This window comes from Falco punctatus (assembly GCF_963210335.1).
Source record: "Falco punctatus genome assembly, chromosome: 6".
Lineage (NCBI taxonomy): Eukaryota > Metazoa > Chordata > Aves > Falconiformes > Falconidae > Falco > Falco punctatus.
Window position 1 is genome coordinate 69,465,995 of NC_137585.1, and position 19,587 is coordinate 69,485,581.

General features: G+C 43.8%; 1 protein-coding gene across 4 annotated transcripts in view; it reads right to left on the bottom strand.

The window, feature by feature from the left end:
• FRMD4A (FERM domain containing 4A) overlaps positions 1 to 19,587 on the bottom strand; it is a 386,124-nt gene extending 366,537 nt beyond the window's left edge. Inside the window, exons 1-2 of one of the 4 annotated variants that reach the window (XM_080391697.1) lie at positions 19,500 to 19,587; positions 18,895 to 19,029 (exon numbers count right to left, since the gene is read on the bottom strand). In XM_080391697.1, coding sequence (XP_080247823.1) covers positions 18,895 to 18,939 — 45 coding nt within the window. In that variant the 5' untranslated portion in view covers positions 18,940 to 19,029; positions 19,500 to 19,587. Of the gene's footprint in view, positions 1 to 18,894 lie in introns of all 4 variants that reach the window. The other 3 variants (XM_080391696.1, XM_080391695.1, XM_080391699.1) reach the window with 3 other exon arrangements.

Genomic DNA, 19,587 nt, shown 5'->3' on the forward strand with positions numbered 1-19,587 from the left:
TTTAGTTTTGTTTTGTTGGTGTTTCATTTTCATTTAAAATTGCCAATGTTGCTTAAAAACATGACAATGTGGTCAATACGTGATCTGAAGACATGCCTGCCCCCAGCCATGGCAGTACCATGTCCCCTTCTCAAGAGAGACTTGGGAAGCTGTGACAACCCATCCTCATGCAAGAAGGTCTGAATATATTTGCTGCAATATTTGGACCCATGACCACACTTCACCCTGCTATTCAGACCCTTTCGGGCTCACAAAGACATCTTTCCTGGCCATTGCTCAGGCACTGGTGGCTCTTTGGTCCCCATAACCATCCCTTGCCACCATCGAGCAGGGCAGCAGAGAAGAGCCAGGCTTCCTGGTGGAGCTTGGACTTGTGCAGTCCTGTGTGTAAGCTACACCAAAATGCAAGAAACTCCTTGGTGCCTGGATGCAGGGGACTTATCAGCTGCTACTTTGTCTTGTCTTGCTTTCAGCTGGGATAGAGTGAATTTTCTTCCAACTGGCTGGTGCGGTGCTGTGTTTTGGATTTAGGATGAGAACAATGATAACACACTGATGTTTTCTGTTGTTGCTGAGCAGTGCTTACTTACACTAACTCAAGGACTTGTCAGCTTCTGAAGCCCTGCTAGAGGTAAGGCTGGAGGGGCACAAGAGGCTGGGAGGGGACACAGCCAGGACAGCTGACCCAAACTGGCCAAAGGGATATTCCATATCATATGACATCATGCCCAGTATATAAACTGGGGGGAAAAGTGGCTGGGGGTTGCTGCTCAGTAACAGGCTGGGCATTGGTCAATTGGTGGTGAGCAATTTTTTTTTTATTTGCATCACTTATTTTTCTTGGGTTTTATTTCTCTCTTGTTATTTTCCTTTTCATTACAATTTAGTATATTTATTTATTTTATTTTATTTTTGTTATTAAACTGTATCTCAATCCATGAGTTTTTCTTACTTTTACCCTTCCGATTCTCTCCCCCATCCCACTGGGGGTAGGGAGCAAGCGAGTAGCTGTGTGGGGCTGAGCTTCTGGCTGGGGCTAACCCACGACAGTCCTCTAGGCTTGCTGGTCTTGCCGTCTGTTCCAGTATGATCCCATAGGTACCAGTCAGCTGGCAGGCTACAAACACCACCATCCTCAAGCCAGCCCCCTAGCTTAGCCCAAGGCCAGAAAGCGACAGTGAACAGACTCTTAATTGTTCAAATATTCACTGCATGAAGCAATTTTTTATATGAATATTTCATAGAGGCGATTTTAAAGTAAATTTCTACTCTCCACTGAATCTGCTCTATCCAGAAGATGCTACTTGTGTTGGCCACTGGAAATTACGAAAATAAAACTGGTCTTCCCAACAGAAGGTGGATGGTTTATTTGCAGTTTAATATTATCTCCTGGTTTTACTGCAGGCAGCAGCATTCTCTGTTGTTAACACTCCAGTCCAGATGAGTTTTAATTCTGTTCAGCTACACAAACATATGCACATGTTCCTCCAGTAGTCAGCAACAAAAGCAAAACACACTCGACTTCTATAAGCATCAAACACAGCCCACATACTGGAGGTACATACAAATGTTTGGCACAGTACAAAATTTATAGCAACCCTTTTAGTGCAAGATGTGTTACAGCAAAATCTTGCTTTGACAAAGTGCTTGACATTCTCAAGCAGCCGCTACTGTTAACAGGATTCATAAGTCACATTCCTTTAGCATATGTAACTTTAAAGGGGACCACTCACTTTGTATTTAAATCTTACCATAAATTTCTCCAGACAAAAACTTACAAAGGATGCAGTCATCCTGGCCAGCCAAGGGAGACAAATGTCCAATTTACAATGATCTAGAAGATTAGGACTCAAGGATGAAAAGGAAATATTAAATTTTTTCACCACATTTGCAAAGCTGCTGTTAAAATAAGCTTCTGCCTCCAATGAAAATCTGGGTGTCATGCTAATGCAAACACAATAGCAGGGAGGTAGCCTATAGATGTATGACTGTGAGCAAGCGAATAAGTTTTAGATGATCCCAGCTGACCATTGGGATGTGGGAAGGAACAAGGCAGTGAATTCCTAACAGGAGGCTGACTCCTGGTTTTAAGGGGAAAAGGAAGTCAATCCTCTTACCACTGCCAGGGGTGCCCCATCGTGTGCTAAAAAAACCCAGACAGACCTTCAAAACATGACATTTCTGTTTTCTTAGAAGGTTGCATGAGTAGTGCTATTGCATTATTCCCTATTGGGAATGATAACACCACCTCAACTGTTACAGTGGAAGCCACTGAGGTTACAGTTCCCCAGCTGACACCCTGAAGTTAAATTTTATCTGCTGAGAAGCAAAGGAAAATCAATTCACTCAGACTGTCAAGGAGAAGTACAAAGAGAAGGAGGGGAGCATCCCCACAGCCAGCTACTGCATCTCAGCTGGGATGCAGGTACCTAGCATGGCCTGATCCCTTCAACAGCACAGGTCGCTCCACAGGATGCCATCCCATATTCCCTGCAAGCTTAATTTTCAGCTGCAGTTATCTTGACTTCTGTCCTGTGAAGGCTTTTTTCCCCACAGCTAGAAAAGATTATTTTTAGAAAGACAAAGAGCTCCTAGGACAAGAAAGCCATCAATTTCTGCTTCCCAGCAAAGCCCCTCACACTTCTAAGGGAAATTTCTGATGGAAACATTCCCCTAAGCTGGGCAACATAATATTTATGTGTAGAACCAAATTTATATTTTTTTTCAGTAGTGGCCTATATCATGAGACAATTTGCATTAGGTTTTAGATGAGAATATTAACAAAACCCAGCATAACCCAAAGAGCAATTTGAAGATGTAATGTTACCTCTCTTGTACTCCCTAATTAGTACTCAGTACAGCTTACTTGCTGCTTACCAGGACATCTTCAGACAATTTGATTCTGGCAATAGCATAATGCTTTTTCTAATCACAGCAGACACACACACACCCTCCCCCCCCTCCCCCCCCCCCCCCCCCCCCCCCCCCCCCCGATGCTGTGGTCTGGAAGCCCTCAGTGTGGTTTCTCATGCTGTGATGTTTTTGTAAATGCTGCAGCTCATAGTTGCCGCGTACAGCACTACACGATAAAAATTAAGACACTTTACGTGAAGCTTTGAACACTTCTCTGAGGGGAAGCTGCTACCTTATTTAGACTGGCAGAACCAGAAATTAATCTAATAAAGCTGTAGTGGAAGAGACATGCAGGAGAGAAAACTTGTTTCTTCCCACTGGGAGGAACTTCCAGCCCACCGTCTGGAGGAACGAGGGACTAGTCCCCTAGGATTGCTCAAATATTTTTGGAGATCCAAAGCAAATCACAAGCTGTAGTTTGCTAACAAACAAACTGAGCAGTGCTGCAGAGGGCCAGAACAACTTTAAAGGCTCCTGACGAATGTACATTGTCACCTGCAGGTGATGCCTTCAGAGGAATGAGGTGTCACCAGAGCTGCTATGAGGTAGCTGCTGTCTGAATTGCTAGCAGGTGCCATTAGCCATCCTAGCACCCCCAAGCACATTGCTTTGTTTTCCATGGAGGTTTTGCCCCTGAAGAGGGAAATCTCCATCATTGGCCCTCCTAAGCCTGCAGAAACATGAGCTCTCATGAGGGATCCATATTAAAGCATTTGAGAACACACTGCCCTCTCCTGCCAGGACCACAAGGAAAGGAAGGATCCAGAAGGCAAAGCTTTTTGCTGAAGTTGTCCTTAGGGGCAACAAGGCAGAAGTGTTTGAGAGGTGAGGAAGAGTAATTCAAATTCTTCTGAAAGTTGGTTTGCCCATAAAAAAAGCAAGGTCAAGGGACCTGCACAGGAGATTCAGTTCTTGGAAATAGAATGGCAGGATGGACATCACCATGAGCCTATCTTCTGGCCAACAAAATAGCAACTGTGTCTCTACCAGCTAACAAGAAGGAAACACAAGGTTTCCTAGTCCTTGTGGGGTTCTGGAGAATGCATATACCAGGTTACAGTCAGCTTGGGAGCCCTCTCTATTGGGTAACCCAAAAGAAGACCTATTTTGAGTGGGACCTTGAGCAACAAGACAACTTCAAGCATATCAAACAGAAAAAAGCTTGTGTGGTAGCTCTCAGACCTGTCCGGACAGGACCAGCTGTGCAAAATGTGCTTGACACTTCAGCTGGGGAGTGTGATCATCTGGAGCCTCTGGCAAAAACATCGGGAGAAACCCGAGACTGACCATTAGGGATTTGGAGCCAGGGCTGTAGAGGATCAGAAGCCCACTGCACCCCAACTGAAAAAGAGATACTAGCAGCACATGAGGGGGTCTGAGCCCCTTCAGAAGCTGTTGGCACAGAAGCATATCTCCTCTTGGCACCATGATTGCCCATGCTACACTGGATGTTCAAAGGAAACATCCCCTCTACACATCATACAACCAACACTACATGGAGTGAGTGGGTAACATTGACCACACAGAAAACCCAGCTGGGGAAACCCAGCTGCCCAGGAATCCTGGAAGAGATCACAGACTGGCCAGAAGGCAGGAATTCTGGAACATTGCCTGAGGAGGTGGTCCATGCCCAAGAGGCACCACCATATAATGAGTTATGAGAAGATGAAAGGTGTTATGCTTTGCTTACTGATAGGTCCTGTCATGTGGTAAGAAACCATCGCCACTGGAGAGCTGCTGTGTGGAGTCCCACATGACAAGCTGTTGAGGCTACTGAAGGAGAATGTGCATCAAGTCAATTTGCAGAAGTGAAAGCCATCTAACTAGCTCTAGAGACTGCTGAACAAGAAAACTGGCCAGTACTTTATCTCTATTCTGACTCCTGGGTGGTGGCTAATGCCCTATGGGGGTGGCTACAGCAGTGGAAGAAGACCAGTTGGCAGCATAGGGGCAAACCCATCTGGGCTGCTGCATTGGGGCAGGACATTTCTGCCTGGGTAGAAAACATGACTCTAAAGGTACATAATGTAGATGCTCACGTGTCCAAAAGCTGCACCACTGAAGATCAAAACAATGAACAGGTAGACAAGTCTGCCAAAATTGAAGTACCTCGGGTGGACCTGGACTGGGAGCGTAAGGGTGAGCTGTTTGTAGCTCAATGGGCCCATGAAACATTGGGACATCCAGGGAGAGATGCAACATACAGATGGGCTCGTGATCAAGGGGTGGACCTGACCATGGAGGTCATCACACAGGTCACTCATAGATGTGAAACATGCTGCAATCAAGCAAGCCACATGAAAAAAATCTCCCTGAAATAGAAGGTGGTGGCTGGCTTTTTTATAAGGCAAAATGACTGTGTGGGACCACTGCCATGAACATGCCAGGGCAAGTGCTACATACTCACCATGGTGGAAGCAACTACAGGTTGGTGAGAAACATACCCTTGTAAACCATGTCACTGCCGAAACACCATCTTAGGCCTTGAAAGTAAAATTTTGTGAAAGGCAAAAACTGGCACCCCAGAAACAATTGAATTGGGCAGTGGGACTCGTTTCTGAAATAACCTCATAAACTCCTGGTCAAAGAAACACGGCATTGAGCGGGTGTAACACATCCCCTGTCACCCACAGGCCTCTGGAAAGATTGAGAGTTGTAATGGACTGTTAAAGGCTGTGTTGACAGTGTTGGACAAAGGGGCATGGAAGCACTGGGATACAACTTTAGCAGAAGCCACTTGGCTGGTTAACACCAGAGGATCTGCTAACCGTCCTCATCATGGCCAAACAAAAACCCTGCAAACTGTGGGGGGACACAAGGTCCACGCACTGCACATAGGGAAGTGTCTGGGGGAGGCGGTGGGGACTGCTCCTCCCATGGGAAAAGGCAAAGCCATTCCTGGGATTGTCTTTGCTGAAGGACCTGGGTGTGCTATTCAAGTCATTTTTAGGAACTGCAAAGGTGATAAGTATCAAATGAAGACTATTTTTCACCTTTTTATTTGAATGAAAGTTTATATGTCATTGGAGTTCCGTTTTTAAGCATGTGAATTAAACAGCAATAGAAAACTCATTTTGTTGACACTTTGTGTTAACACTTCAGACAGTCAGTAACATTCAAGGCCATTTTCTCTATAGCTGATTTATTTATCTGTAGTACAGTGCAATTGAGAGAATAAGCCATGTTTCAGCCAAGGGAGTAGCAGCGAGACAGCGATGGTGCTGAGTCAGCAGATGTGTGTCATAGGGAAATGCTCAGCCTGCTCCTCGCAAGACCTGGGATCCCAGCTTTATGCTGCCCCCATATCTGTGTGAGTTTCCAGCTCCCTTTAATCACAGTCCAGTCCCCTCTGCCTATCCTTCTCTATCAAGCTGTCTCCTAATTTCTTGTGTGCTTCCCAACACGCTCCAGGCTCAGCTCGAGCACTGCACTACATGTGCTGTGAGACTGCAGCTGTCCCTTTCACGCATCACCTTCTCCGTAAGCATAAACCAAACTTGAAGATGAATCTTTCTGCAACAAGCATAGCCAAAAGCTTGTTACATGAATCAGAGAAAGACAGTGAAAATAAGAAAAATAAAATGGAATAAAATATAATGCAATAAAATAAAATCCACAAGCACACATAAGCAACAGTGTGAAATTTCTTCAGATCTTGTCATCTCTCCACATTAGAGCCCAACTAGACCTCAACAAGAAGTTACATGGGTCAAATTAACCATATGTTGTGCTGTAGCTGGATTTCTGTGTGCATTTATCACAGAGCACCCAGCATGGCTGTGACTAAATGTCTTGCAGAGAAAAGCAATTCCTCTCCCTGCTTCAAAGTTTAACAGCATTAACATAGTCAGATTTACAGTTTCTCCTGCATTGTCCCTCTGTTTGTCTTTAACTTGGTGAGTTTCTTCAGACAGCAATAGAGATCTGAAAGAAAACCTGAGCAGAAGCAGGCTGATCTGCAGTGCACTGCACCCCAGTTCCTCCAGTTTGACACCATCTCCCCTTTCCCAGACACTCCCCAGCATCTCCTGTGTTTTCCTTCTGCAGCATCCTTAGCCCCTCACTTGGTTCTTTGCTTATGCTGCCACCTGAGTTCCATGCTGTAACTATCAGCCATGATGCCCTTTACATATGATTAGGCTATTACCGTTAGCTACACTGAAATATGACAGCAAGTGTTCAGCCTTGGTTAGACCCAGGGGTTCCTTTTCCATTGTGCTGGATGCCACGTTCAGGCAACGGCTTGCAGAAAGGGAACAGGCTGCAACAAAATGGAACTTGGTTTCTCTGAGTGCCCAGAGAGCTGACTTTTCCTGCGAGCCAGGTGCTGGATGACCCAAAATGTCACTTGCAGCAAAGCCAGGTTCAGATTCTGTATCGCCAATTTTTCTTTCCTTCGAAGCCAAATGCAAAGCCCTGGACAATCACTGCTGCCTCATAGTGACTTTAACTAATATGCTAAAAAGCCACTGCTGCCAAAAAGAGGGGCAGTAATATAACATAGAGCCACTAACCCCTGCCATTGAAGTTACTGATCATATTTGCTTTTATTTCTGCATGAGCAGATTTAGGTCTAGAATATTCTCAGAAGGAGAATCTTAGAAGCTAGTCACAGGGTAAAATTAACACCTGCTGATTGACCACGATTTTAGTGATTGCATTTCCTGAAAGTAATGACACTGGGAGGAACAAAAAAAACAACAAAACAACAAAAAACAAAACCAAACAAAAAAGTAGCACATCTCTGTTTTCCCATCTGTTCAGAATTTACTGCTGTGGTTTCTATCTCCGTTTTTTGTTTAAATAGTCTTTGCCCTAGAGAAAATTGTTCCTTTGATGTTGCAGTTGACCTTTGGGTTTCACTCTACATAATTTTTTTCCCCTGAAGAAGGTTCCCATCTCTGAAAAAAAAGGAGAAAAAATTAAATCCACCTCTTTTCCTTTAATCCTAGCTACATCCTACATTTAAATCAGTGCACAAAGGTAATCAGATTTGGGATCAGCATTTTCCATTTTCCCAACAAGCTTTCCTATATTAAACCAGGATTCTACAGGAATAAGCCACTCCTTTTGAAAACTTGTTTCATACTTCCTCACTGTATTCCTGTAAGGTTTTGCCTTAGCTAACCATAAATTACCTTTTAATGACTCCATTATTTTGAGTATCAGGGATGGGGGTGATACTTCTGGTAGGGAACATGTGAGGAGGAAAGTTCTCAGATGGGTATTTAGGATCATACCGTATAAACAATTCCAGCATTCAGTGTCTGCAGAAAATCAAGTGGCAAATCAGCAGTGAATATCAATTATGCATCTGCTGCATCACAGAGGCAGATGGCACTTTAATTGTACATCCGAAATATTACGGACAATTTTCCCCACCCCAGCCTCATTGAAATAGTGGCTTTAGCACCTAAAAATATCAAGGCAGGGTATGTGTGCAATGACACATCTAAGAGTTCATTTCAGTTTGAAAATAAGTATCCTACCAGTAAACAAATAATAATCTCCATGATTCATATCTCATATGCAGCAACCGTGTTATCTTGATCTAGGTAAAAACTTTTATTGCTGAAAAGCAATAAGGTGACTGTGCTGGTCACACCACTTAGCTCAAAGTGTGAAATTGTCAAAGAGTTTGAAGATCAATGAGCCAAATTCTTTTGATTGCATCTGTAGAAATTGGAAATGTCACGGAGATAAGTAGAATAATATGGATTTACACTTTCCTCCCAGCTTGATCCTAAAAGAAGAAAGATCAAATCCTCCTCCCTCAGACAAGAATGATTTTCTGCAAGGGGGGAAGTTTTATGGAACTTAAAGGGACTCAGCTACAGCTACTGACTGCGGAGAAATCAATTGACACCAGCCTACATACGACAGAATGACTCCGGCTACCCAGAGACAGTTGTGTTAATGCACAAATACCAGAAGTGTTGTGAATGCTTGCTTAATTAAAGATTATTAAAAATTAAACTGACTTCTCTCTTGTTCAGAGATTCTATTCAATACTATTCTCTGTTTGTATAGGCTTTAGCATTTAAGCCACCCCTGCTTTATTATACAAGGATTTGCTCCTGACTCCCATTAAGTACAAAACTGCTGGGTTTTTCATTTATCCGTGTGGCCCTACAGTTTTAAAATGTCCAGTAACTCTGACATAGGTTTACGTTTCATCATGCAAAATGTGTTTGGGACTAGCCACAACAGACACATTTTATTTGCAATGTGAGCACAGATGCATCTTCCTGGGAGAGATGTAAAAAGTTAATGACTGAAATCTGTATTTGGAAGTCATATCTCAGGTAAATCACTAAACAGAGACAAGCCAAGCAGGGTCCATGTCCAAGACACCAGGAGCCTCTGGACTTTGCAGCTAAGGTTTAATTCCTGTTGGTGAATCAAAGCTGCTGGGGAAATTTCACATGGGTGATTCTTTATTTAGCTCTTCAAATGTAAATGATGCATCCAAAAATGAGAAACTCCCTAAAATGACCTAAGCACAACCTAACCAAAGAAGTCTATTAGTAAAACTTTGATGAAAAAATGGGTCAGAATATTCCCACAATACAAAAACATTTGTGTTGGAACCAATGTGAACAGCATGTTTAGTTTTTTCCTTCTTGCAAGGCAGTAGACAGCAGAGCCTGCATCTGATATTAGATACAGAGGAGGAAGAGAATTCAAGAGGAGCAATCCATCAGTAGAGGACTCTCAACAAATAAGCCTTTGCTTATACGCTGCAGAAGCACAGTGACAAAATGAGCTTCCCTACCGATCAAAAGCACAGCACAGATCTCTTCATATAGAATTATTTAACTCCTGATTCCAAAGCAAAATTTCAAAGTGGCGAAAAACCACACTGCTAGTAACTTCAGCAAGTTACAAAACTTCCCCATCATTTTTCTTGTCATCACTGTATCTTCTGCCATCTGTAATTTTGTCTATTTAGAGCTGAAGTGCTTCCTCACAATCTCATTAAAGTCAGAATATTGATTTGAGGACTTTAGTCCACATGATTTGAGAACTTTAGTCCACGTGAAGTATTCACCCTATTTTAAACACATGACTAGAGAAAACAGCATTCAACATAAAACGGTATGTAATACAGTAAATAAATGCTATTATTAATATCTTGCTAAATGAAGGTATTTTTTAAAAAGAAGTTTTTCATGGTTTCATTAGTACTTTCTTTAACTAGGAAATAATGAATTCTTAACCACACCAGTCTGCCAGGGGAGGAAATGCAATTAATAGTTCTCAGAACTGTCCTTTTTTAATTCTAGCTTGCAGTAGAAATATCACCCTGCTGCTCTGGGGACTCTGGCCTACAGAGCAGCTTGAGGGACAGCACAAAAGGAAATATCCCTATAGCTCCTGCTTGATCTGGAAGTTAGAAGCCCCCCCTGGAGGTAGCTGGATAACTAGAGCAAAGGCTGGTTTTCATGGGAAGGATGATTTCGGTCCATCATCAAAACCTTGGAAACTCAGTCCGAGCCTGAGGTAGCAGGACACAAATACCACTTGTCCAGCACGTAGCAACAACCACCCCATCTGCCCACAGCCCCCTAACCAGTGTCCATGCCTTGCTGCAAAACAAGCCAACGTGAGGGATCAGTCGGGGGTTTGCTCAGTCGCCCAACCTCCTGGGATTGCCAATAAGAACACAACCCGCTGCCAGCCCTTTGGGAAGGCCAGCTCTTTTTTTGCCAGGTAAAGGTTGATCATCATGCTCTCAAACGCTCCAATTAATTGGTCTCTGTTTTTAAGAAAGTGCGCAAACTCTAATCCCCTGAAAATCAATATAAATGCAGAGTAATTGAGAACAGCCTTTACTCCCAGATCTCTGAGATGAGACCAGAACAAGGAAAATGGGCTTTTGAAAAGCTCATCCTAACTTTTTTTCTATTACAATAGCTTATATAACAACAGCAATAATGACCTTCACGACATTTCCTAGAGTATTAATGACCTGCGGTTAATGGCCCAAGGCATAGTTTTATGCAGTCAACTATCACATCCAGCTATTAATTACCAGGAAATACAATGTGCTTCGAGCACTACTGCTCAATTAGCCTCATATTACTCAAAAATGAAAAACATATCAATCTTATTTACTGTGAAGCTGTCCTGGATTTTGTTTTAGGATATTACACTAAAAAAAGCTTGAACCTATATTAAGCCAAACATATGTTCTACAACACTCCTCCATTAACTTCACACAAATTATGGGGAGCCAAAGCTGAGTGTCTTGCAGTACGAGGATTATCACAGCCTGCCCACAGATAGAAAAATATTATGGAGCAAGGCTCTGTGTGAATTCTGCTTCTGTACTAGCAAAACCTCCCTAAAAATAATTTTCAGCTCTCTGGGGTCTGTAAATGGATTGAGAGAAGGGAGGACAGTGAAGGACATGCTGCAGAGAGCAACCCATCATTGGCAGGAGATGGGCAGTGTGTGCCGGGGTAAGGGCAGGAAGGGGAAGGGATATTCAGTTTTTACCAAATGGCATGGTGCACCAGCATCTCTGTAACCAATTTACAAAGAATATTGGCTAGATTATTTTTACTCCTCACTTTATGTTCTCCCACTTCTGTTCACTATGTTTTATTATTTCATGAAGGCTTTTGCAACACGCCCTGAAAACAAAGCACCTTGGGCACAAGTCTATCATTCCTGGTCAGTTATTGGTGTTTCAGCACAATCACTAGCTTTTTGGATATGTGAAAAGCTAAAACCAGGCACTAGAACTAGCACTAGGAGGTGCTGGCTTTAATTTGGGGATTACCAGTTTTAATCTCATGAAGGATGTAAAAAGCCGGTAAGATTTGGTGTGTAGATCCATTCCTGTAAATAGGTTTCTGGCATTCACTGTGGCTTTTGTTTCCATGAAATACAGACAGACACTTCTGTGGGTCTCTTCATGTCTGGGAGGCTTCTCCAGACAGATAAGGTACCGCACTGCCTTCCAGCAAGGCTTTGGAAATGCCGCTTGGTCTTAGGTATTGCTGCTGGACAAGCATGTGCTAACAGGGCTCTCAGTAGGACCACCTATTAAGACATGACCCTTCAAAAAGGCAAACAGGAGCCTCACTTCACCTGCTTTGAGAGTTGCAGCTTCAGGCCAACCCAAGAATTCACTTAAATGAGAAAATTCATATCACTTGAAGGCAATGACGGGTTCGTGTTAGTTTGGTACTCAGCACTGTTAAAACCTGTTCATGAAATGACTGGTTTCAACTAATTTCTGCAAGTTTCTGTGCTTCTTGACATTTAAAAGCAGAGACAAATAAGACGTGGGGAAAAAAAAAAGTATGCATCTTCCTGGAGGGGTGCAGGAGAGAAGTTTACCCAAGGTTCGCCAGCGATGGCAGGAGTGGAAACATCCATTTCCTGGTGGCTGTGGAGAGCCGGGGACAGCATGCCATCTGGGGAGAGCCCAAAACTTGGACCATTCCCCCTGACTGACCCCACATCCCTCTGGTGGCTTCTGTTTTTGGCAGGAAGCATGTAACTAAGCGGCTGGCTCTGGTGCTGGTGGACTTCATGAAAGCCCACAGGACCAGACACGTGAGCACAACCTACAGGGTACCAAATCACAAAAATCTGCATTTTCATGGGATGTAACAAGGAAGGATCCACGTGAAACTGCGGTATGTCTCTGAGCCCTGATAAGCTGACCAAATTAGCTTGTCACAAGGCTGGATTGGTGCCACACTGAGAAATTAAGAGTACAGTAATTATGGAAGTATGACATTCATAATCAGAAGGCAAAGAATTGAAAAATTGCAATTGCCTAATGTTACAAGTACTTCCTATGTGATAGTAGCTATTCATAGCCTTGCATTTTAATTGTGGCAATTACAGCACTTTTGTTTTATTTTCATTTATGGATATCAGTCAAGATTTCCAATGCATTTTATCTTAAAAAAAGTCAGTGACTTTATTCTTTTATACATTGTCAAACTGAGTTGTCATATTTAGTGATCTTTTCAATCTGATAATATGTTACCTTCCTCATAATTGTAGAAAGGCTCCAATTAATCATAATGACCATTTACTCAAGTGCTCACTAATTCTCTTCTACAAATAGCGATGCTCTATAGCGTCATTAAAAAAGAATAAAAATCAATGGTCACATCTCTGATGAGATAATTTTATCAGTCATTCAGAATGAGCAGCTGGAATAAAAGGCATGAGCCATATTCATAATAAAAAACCCCCAGATAATAAACCAGTAATCCCTCTTACTCCTGTTTTAAAGTGTAGTAATAAATGGGAGAATTCAGATATGCAAACATTGTTGTCTGCTTCTACAGCACATTCACGCAGAGGGACAAGGAAAAGAAAATTGATGGCATGCACTAGAGCAGGATCGAAGGGAAAATGCTTTTGTTGTCCTGCAGCTCAGATAGGTAAAAAGGTGACATCCACCACAGGGAAGCCAAGAGTAATCCCAGGGAGTGTTTAATCTCATTCAATGAATTAAATCACTGTGTTTGAAGTCTTACTACAAGTTTAAAGAGGCATATAGTAAAGTTCAGATACAATCCAGTGCTACAGGGGAACTGATAAACAAGAAACGGATAAACTCCCGGTCCACAGTAGCAAGTAGCCACAGAGTGCCGAGCAGGAATTTGCCAGCCTCATCCCATCCTCTAAAAGAGCAACTGGCCCAGCTCAGCCCTTTGCTGCTCATGAAGCCCATTAGCAAATTACTGCCTGGCTGGAGCAAGGAGGGAGCCAGGAGACGGGGATTCCTGCCGGCACAGCTCCTCCCTGGCAGCCTCCAGGTGCCGTGGTGCATTTTTATCTCCCACCCAGATCATCTGGGAAGGCTGCGGATGGAGCCCACACACCTGCACGGCGGAAATATCTGCAAAAGGAGCATGGAACGGGCTGCATAATCGCTCTCCCTCCGCTGTTCAAGTATCTCCACAGACCTCATTTGGGGCATGATGCTGAAGAGGGCCAGATGTCAGCGGTGCAGCCGATTCCTGGGGGAAGGCGTTATTCATTCCCAAGCAATACTGTTTACACCCAGACACGTGTATTGGTCACGCACTGCTGACAAGTCACACTGCTTCAACATCAGATGAGAGCTGCATTAACCTCTACACGTGCAATGGCAAGGAATGATTAGGGGTTTTTTCCGTGGAAGGAGCATGCCAAGTGCAGCTTGCCTTCCAGGTCAATGTGGTCTGTAGGTAAGGTCGCAGCAAGGAGGTTTGAATGTCAAGGGCTTTTGCATACTGTCAACGCAGAGATAATTTAAGCCTGAGATGAGAGAGGCAGAAAATGACCTCATCCTTCCACTGTAACCTTGCTGCTCCCAGAGGTTTTAATATGATCCTCCAAGCTGAGCTGCTGCAATCTGTCAAGAGGTTTGAGTGGGACAGAACATAGCTTTATGGTATGTGTGGGTCAGTCCGAGGTCTAAATGGGTCTTAGAAGCTCTGTATCTTCTTAGTTAGTTATCAAATGTGCCTTCACAAGGGCAAACTTTTGCCATAAAAACTTAGCAATCAAACATGTGAAATAGTTAATGAAATACCCAGAACATTGTCAAGTCCAACACTTCAGAAGCCAACCAAGCAGGGCATGGCCCTTGCAGCATTTTGTAAGGGTACATTTAACCCCCTGAGCATGTTTTAAGGGAGTTCTGACAGAGTTCAGTGCTACATTTCAGAATGATCCGATCAAGGATGTTCACATTGTTTTGAGGACTCCAGCTTTGCTTGAGGTATGGAAAGGTGATTCAGCAGAACCCTCTTTAAAAGGAGGGGTGGAAGCACAGCAGCAAACTGGGATTTTCAGTGGGAAAACACTCAGATGCCGATTATTTATGCTAAAGTTTAGAAATGGAGCAGTCACGTGTCTTCGTGTTGCAGGTGTCTGCTTTAGACATCCATTGCAATGCCTTCAGCCCAGCTGAACAAGGAAATGCCGAGGCTGGCAGCCCTGATGATGGGCCGGTAGACCAATTTCTCACTCTTCGTCCCGGGCATTGTGAATGCCACAGCCTGAGTTAAAGTCTCCAAATTCCCTGTTGGCAGCCCTTTTCCCCTTGAACTATAGAGATAACTGAGTCCCATGTAGTGAAGGTCACCTAAGATCTCTCACATGCGCCTTCATTCCAGCCTCAATTTGAATGCAACTCAGACACAAAAGAATGAGTATGAAAGCATCACACAGTCTCCTAAAAGGAAAGATGCTCCTCCAAACACAAGCAGTTACCATAATTTACAAGTACACTTGTTTTCTAAATGGTACATTGTTATTTCTTCAAGGAAAACATTTATATATACAGACCAGAGAGAGCAAAGCTGGATGATAAATACGGGGAAAACTTCACTTTGATGGAGGGGTGAGAGGAGCTAGCTTTTCTGAAAACAGAAATCATGCTCCTCTACCATTTTAAGAGCATCTTGGATTAATTGGTATACACTGAGCTGTATACCTTGCTCATCTGAACCTCCATTGTCATATAACACAGATTAATTAGTGTTAGTTGTTATGACCTATGGTAGTTTGAAGGTCAAGTCCCTAAGATCTGTTTTCATGAGATGCAGTAATGCTGTCTCAAGAGACACCAGGTATCATAACTTACTGTGCTGTTAAAATCTGTACAATCAATATGTCTGCAGCTTTAAAATTTTACAATATACTAATAAGATAGACATAAAATCCTACTGGCACTGCACTTACTCCCATCAGCATTAATGATCTTAACACGGCAGGTGTTATCATTCCTAACAAGACATGGTATTTGCTATTTCATACTTAGATGCTCCCTCCTTTTGGTTCAGAGAAGCTGAGGAAGCTCTGTTTTAGTGATTTGATAATGCTACAGGCATGGCAGAGCCACTTTGAGCACAGTTCAGCCCAGTTTCCTCCATGCTGAACCAGGCAACGTCCTTCATCTGCTGCGATCTCTCCAGCAAGATAGAGTCCTACAGACCCAGCACAATCCAGAGTCATTTGTAATAGAAGTCATTTACCAGAATGGACAGGTTGTAGGCATATTTTCAGATTGTAGGCTTTTTATGAAAAAATATCTTTATGTTAGGAAGATGTATGTTTAAGACTGAAATTCTCCTTCATTGAGTCTTTTCCCTAGCCTGGGAGGAAAAAAAAAGATAATTACCAAACTCAGGAAAAAAACCCCACCTGAATATTAAACAGGCTAGAAAACAAGATCACACCAAAACCAGATTCAATTTAGATTATTTCATTGTATGGTCAATATTTTCTCACTAAGCTGAAGAAAGACCTGTCCACCTAAGACTGCAGGTTTAATGACATTCTCTGGCATGCTGATGGCTGCACAAGCAATGTGCAGCTCTCCGCTGACCAGCCGTCTGGGAGCTTGTTTAGGCCATGCCAACTCCATGTCCTGAGTAGCATTCACCAGGCACAGATGAGTAATTGTGAGCTGTCAGCACGGCTGGCACCCAGCAATGCCACATGGTCCCATGTGCAGCTCTCCCTGCTGGGGCATACTGATGCTAGATACCCATGTCCTATAGAAGGTCCTCCTATAGGAAGGAAACCTTATACCCTGGAGGTGTCCATCTTTCTTAACCGAGCAGAAAGGAGTTCAGGATGAGCAAACTCCTAATCTCAATCACTCAATTCAGTGCATCAAATTCCAGGGAAGTCAATTAATGATGCTCTACCTTGGTTCCTTTACCTGCAACACAAAGTGCTTTGAGGTCCCCCATTGAGAAGGAGATACTTTCAAACTGGATATGATGCAACGCTGCCAAATGCTGCTGCTTAGCAGGTCACATAAAAAGTGGATGGTTGGATGCTCATTCTGCATCCTACTGCAGGGGGAATGCAGTACTGAAATGGTCCTCATTGCTAAAAGAAAACTCTTTCAATGGAGAAAGCCCATCGAAGTACTAAAAGCTACTTCTGCGGGCTTCCCAAAGACATCTAATCCTTTAATCTCTGGAGGGTGGCAGTTTTAGAAGAGATGCCATTATAGCAGCTCATTGTAGGATGAATTATGCAAGAATTTATTATTGATTCAAGGGGAGCCTGCTCAAGCATGCAATCAAAGCCAAGGCAGAGCAGAAGGGAAAGGACAAGGTTTCTATAGTTAACTATATAGTTCACAATCCAAGAAAAATCTAAGGCAAAAGAAGCAGTTCACAAAGTAAGCGGGGCATTTGACATATAAAATCATCTTTTCCACACCCATGACCAGCCTCAAGTACCAGACCCTCGTGGAGCAGAGCCCACAGAGTTACATGAGTCCTCTCGCAACCCAGAAACACAACCCCACCATTACCCTCCCAACCATCCACAGGGTCAAAGGCAGGAGTTCCTTTGGCTGTGGACCTCCAGCCCCAGCCAGCCTGTCCACACGGGGCTGGGAGACCACAGCAGCCCTGCCCAGGGTTATGCCCAAGGTGGGGAGACCCAAGGGGTGCAGGTTACAGGCCAGAGCTGTAGAAACACCCGACCCAACTCAAAATGACAACTGGAGCAAGGCCATGTAGCCGCAGAAAGCCATGTTCTAAGAGAGAAAATTTGTGGGCAGCTTGGCACTGTACCAGAGTTTGACAAGGTCTGGTCAGGGAGTACAGAGATCAGGGAAGGAGAGGTTTAACTTGGGAATTAAGAGGGTAGGGAAACTAAAAGCATATATAGCCCAAACAATGACACAGGGATGCCAGGCACCCATCAATTTACCTTTGAAAGAGAAATAGAAAGAGGCCATTTAAAAAAGCCAGGAAGGCCGGAGGTAAGCAAGAGGAAATGAAATGAGCTTACACAGCAAGTCAGTCACTGGCAAATATAAAATGAACCATGCAGAAGCTTAATAGCATGTTTAGCATTTTGAGTAATGGACATAAAATCTGCTTTTCTCAACTTGACCTTTGTTAACAACCTTAGGCACTACAGGGCTATTACCCTGCAGCATTCCCTTTACTAAACTCATCGTTTCTCTTAGTGCTAAGGACCATTTCCTAATACAATCAGAAGAGAGATCACTAATAATAATTACATAAATATAGATACAAAATGCATATATCTCTATGCTCTCACACACACACGCATGTGCACAGACATATGCTCTTTGCTTATAACAACTCTCCAGTGGAAATGTTAGGGCGACATTTAGGCAGAAAAACACCCAGCAGAGATCTTACACTAACATCATCCCTGGTGCTGCTGCATAGAAAATGGCAACAAGAGTAGGAGAGAGCAAAAAGAAAAATGAAATCAGTAAAGCTAAACAACTCTGTAATACCCCACCAAAAGGGTTTATTTTAATTGCAGCCGGACAGTGGCATGTTTCTGGGCTGAGCCACGTGTTTTGCTAAATAATCTTCTTTCAAATATTATAAATATGCAGAACTTTGAGAAGTAGGTCAGTGGCTCAACATGTTGTAGCAAATAGCTCAGATAAATACTAGTCATTACCCTGTGGACTGCAGTCAGTAGCAGGTCTGACACACTCTGCAGCTAGTCAAACGGCGATTCACTGCATTAGAGGACCATTCCCCAAATGAGACAACATCTGAGTACCTGGTCACAGCTAACAGCACGCCTCTCAGCTGACAGAGAAATCAAGGTCTCCCTCTCATCGTTTAAGTTGCCTGACAATCAGCAAGGGCAAAAGCAGGTGGAAGCAGAAGGACGTGAGAATTCTGATGTGATGAACAAAATGAAAAACTACAGCTCAGGATAAACCCCAGATGCAAGTGTCAGCTCTGCCAGAGAGGTCACTTCAAAACCCTGCTTTGAACATTGGTCCAGATGCATTAAACCCGATCACAGGAGGAATGTCTCCGTGCAAGCACCAGATGAACCCTTTGCAAAGTTCCCTGGGACCTAGGTGTAAAACCCAAGTGGCAGCTCACGCAAAATCCACCCGTGGATTTGATGCCCTGAATCCGTGTGGTGCAGCTCCCCTCGCCCACCCCCCCACCCCCACCCCCCAAACAGATTTCAGCAAGCACTTACCATCAGCAAGCTCAGAGCAGATTCAGGAGCACGCTGCACAGCCATCTCCTCTCTTCCCACATACAAATCCTCCCCACGACTTGGTCAGCCCTCGGCCCTCCGTCACGGCAAAGCATCCACAGAGCCCACAGCTAACTGCAGGGAGAGAAGCCCCAAATCAAGGTCGGAGAGCATTTGCAAGAGGAGGAGAGGATGGATGAGGGGGTGGGGAGGAGAGGAGGGAAGGAAATAACCTTCTCAGCCAGGGAAAGAAGCTTAAGCTAGGCCAAATTTTACACTAGAGAGAGGAGGAAAATGAAATGGAGAGCCTGCTGGAGAAACAAGATATCAGGAACTGCAGGATATTTAAAGCTCAGGCGCACACCGCCACAGCAAGCAGCAGCAACACAGGACACGTATCAAACACCTACCTGACAGGTTAGGTCCAAGCCATCCTCCCCCTGCCCCAGCATGCGGACTGTAATTAATTGCTTTTAATTGCCACTCTGCTTCCTCCACCTAAATAAATGCCTAGGTAGCAGAAAACTGCTGTGCCCCTGCCTCTGCATCTTCCTCCCTGCCATGGCGATGCTAGCGCAGAAACAGTGTCAAATATCGCAACGTACCGCTTCCAACAGGGTCAAATCTCTTCTCTCTTCTTGCAAAGCCCTGCTTTGCCTGGTTTTGAAAGCAGATGCCTGCGTAATACAGACA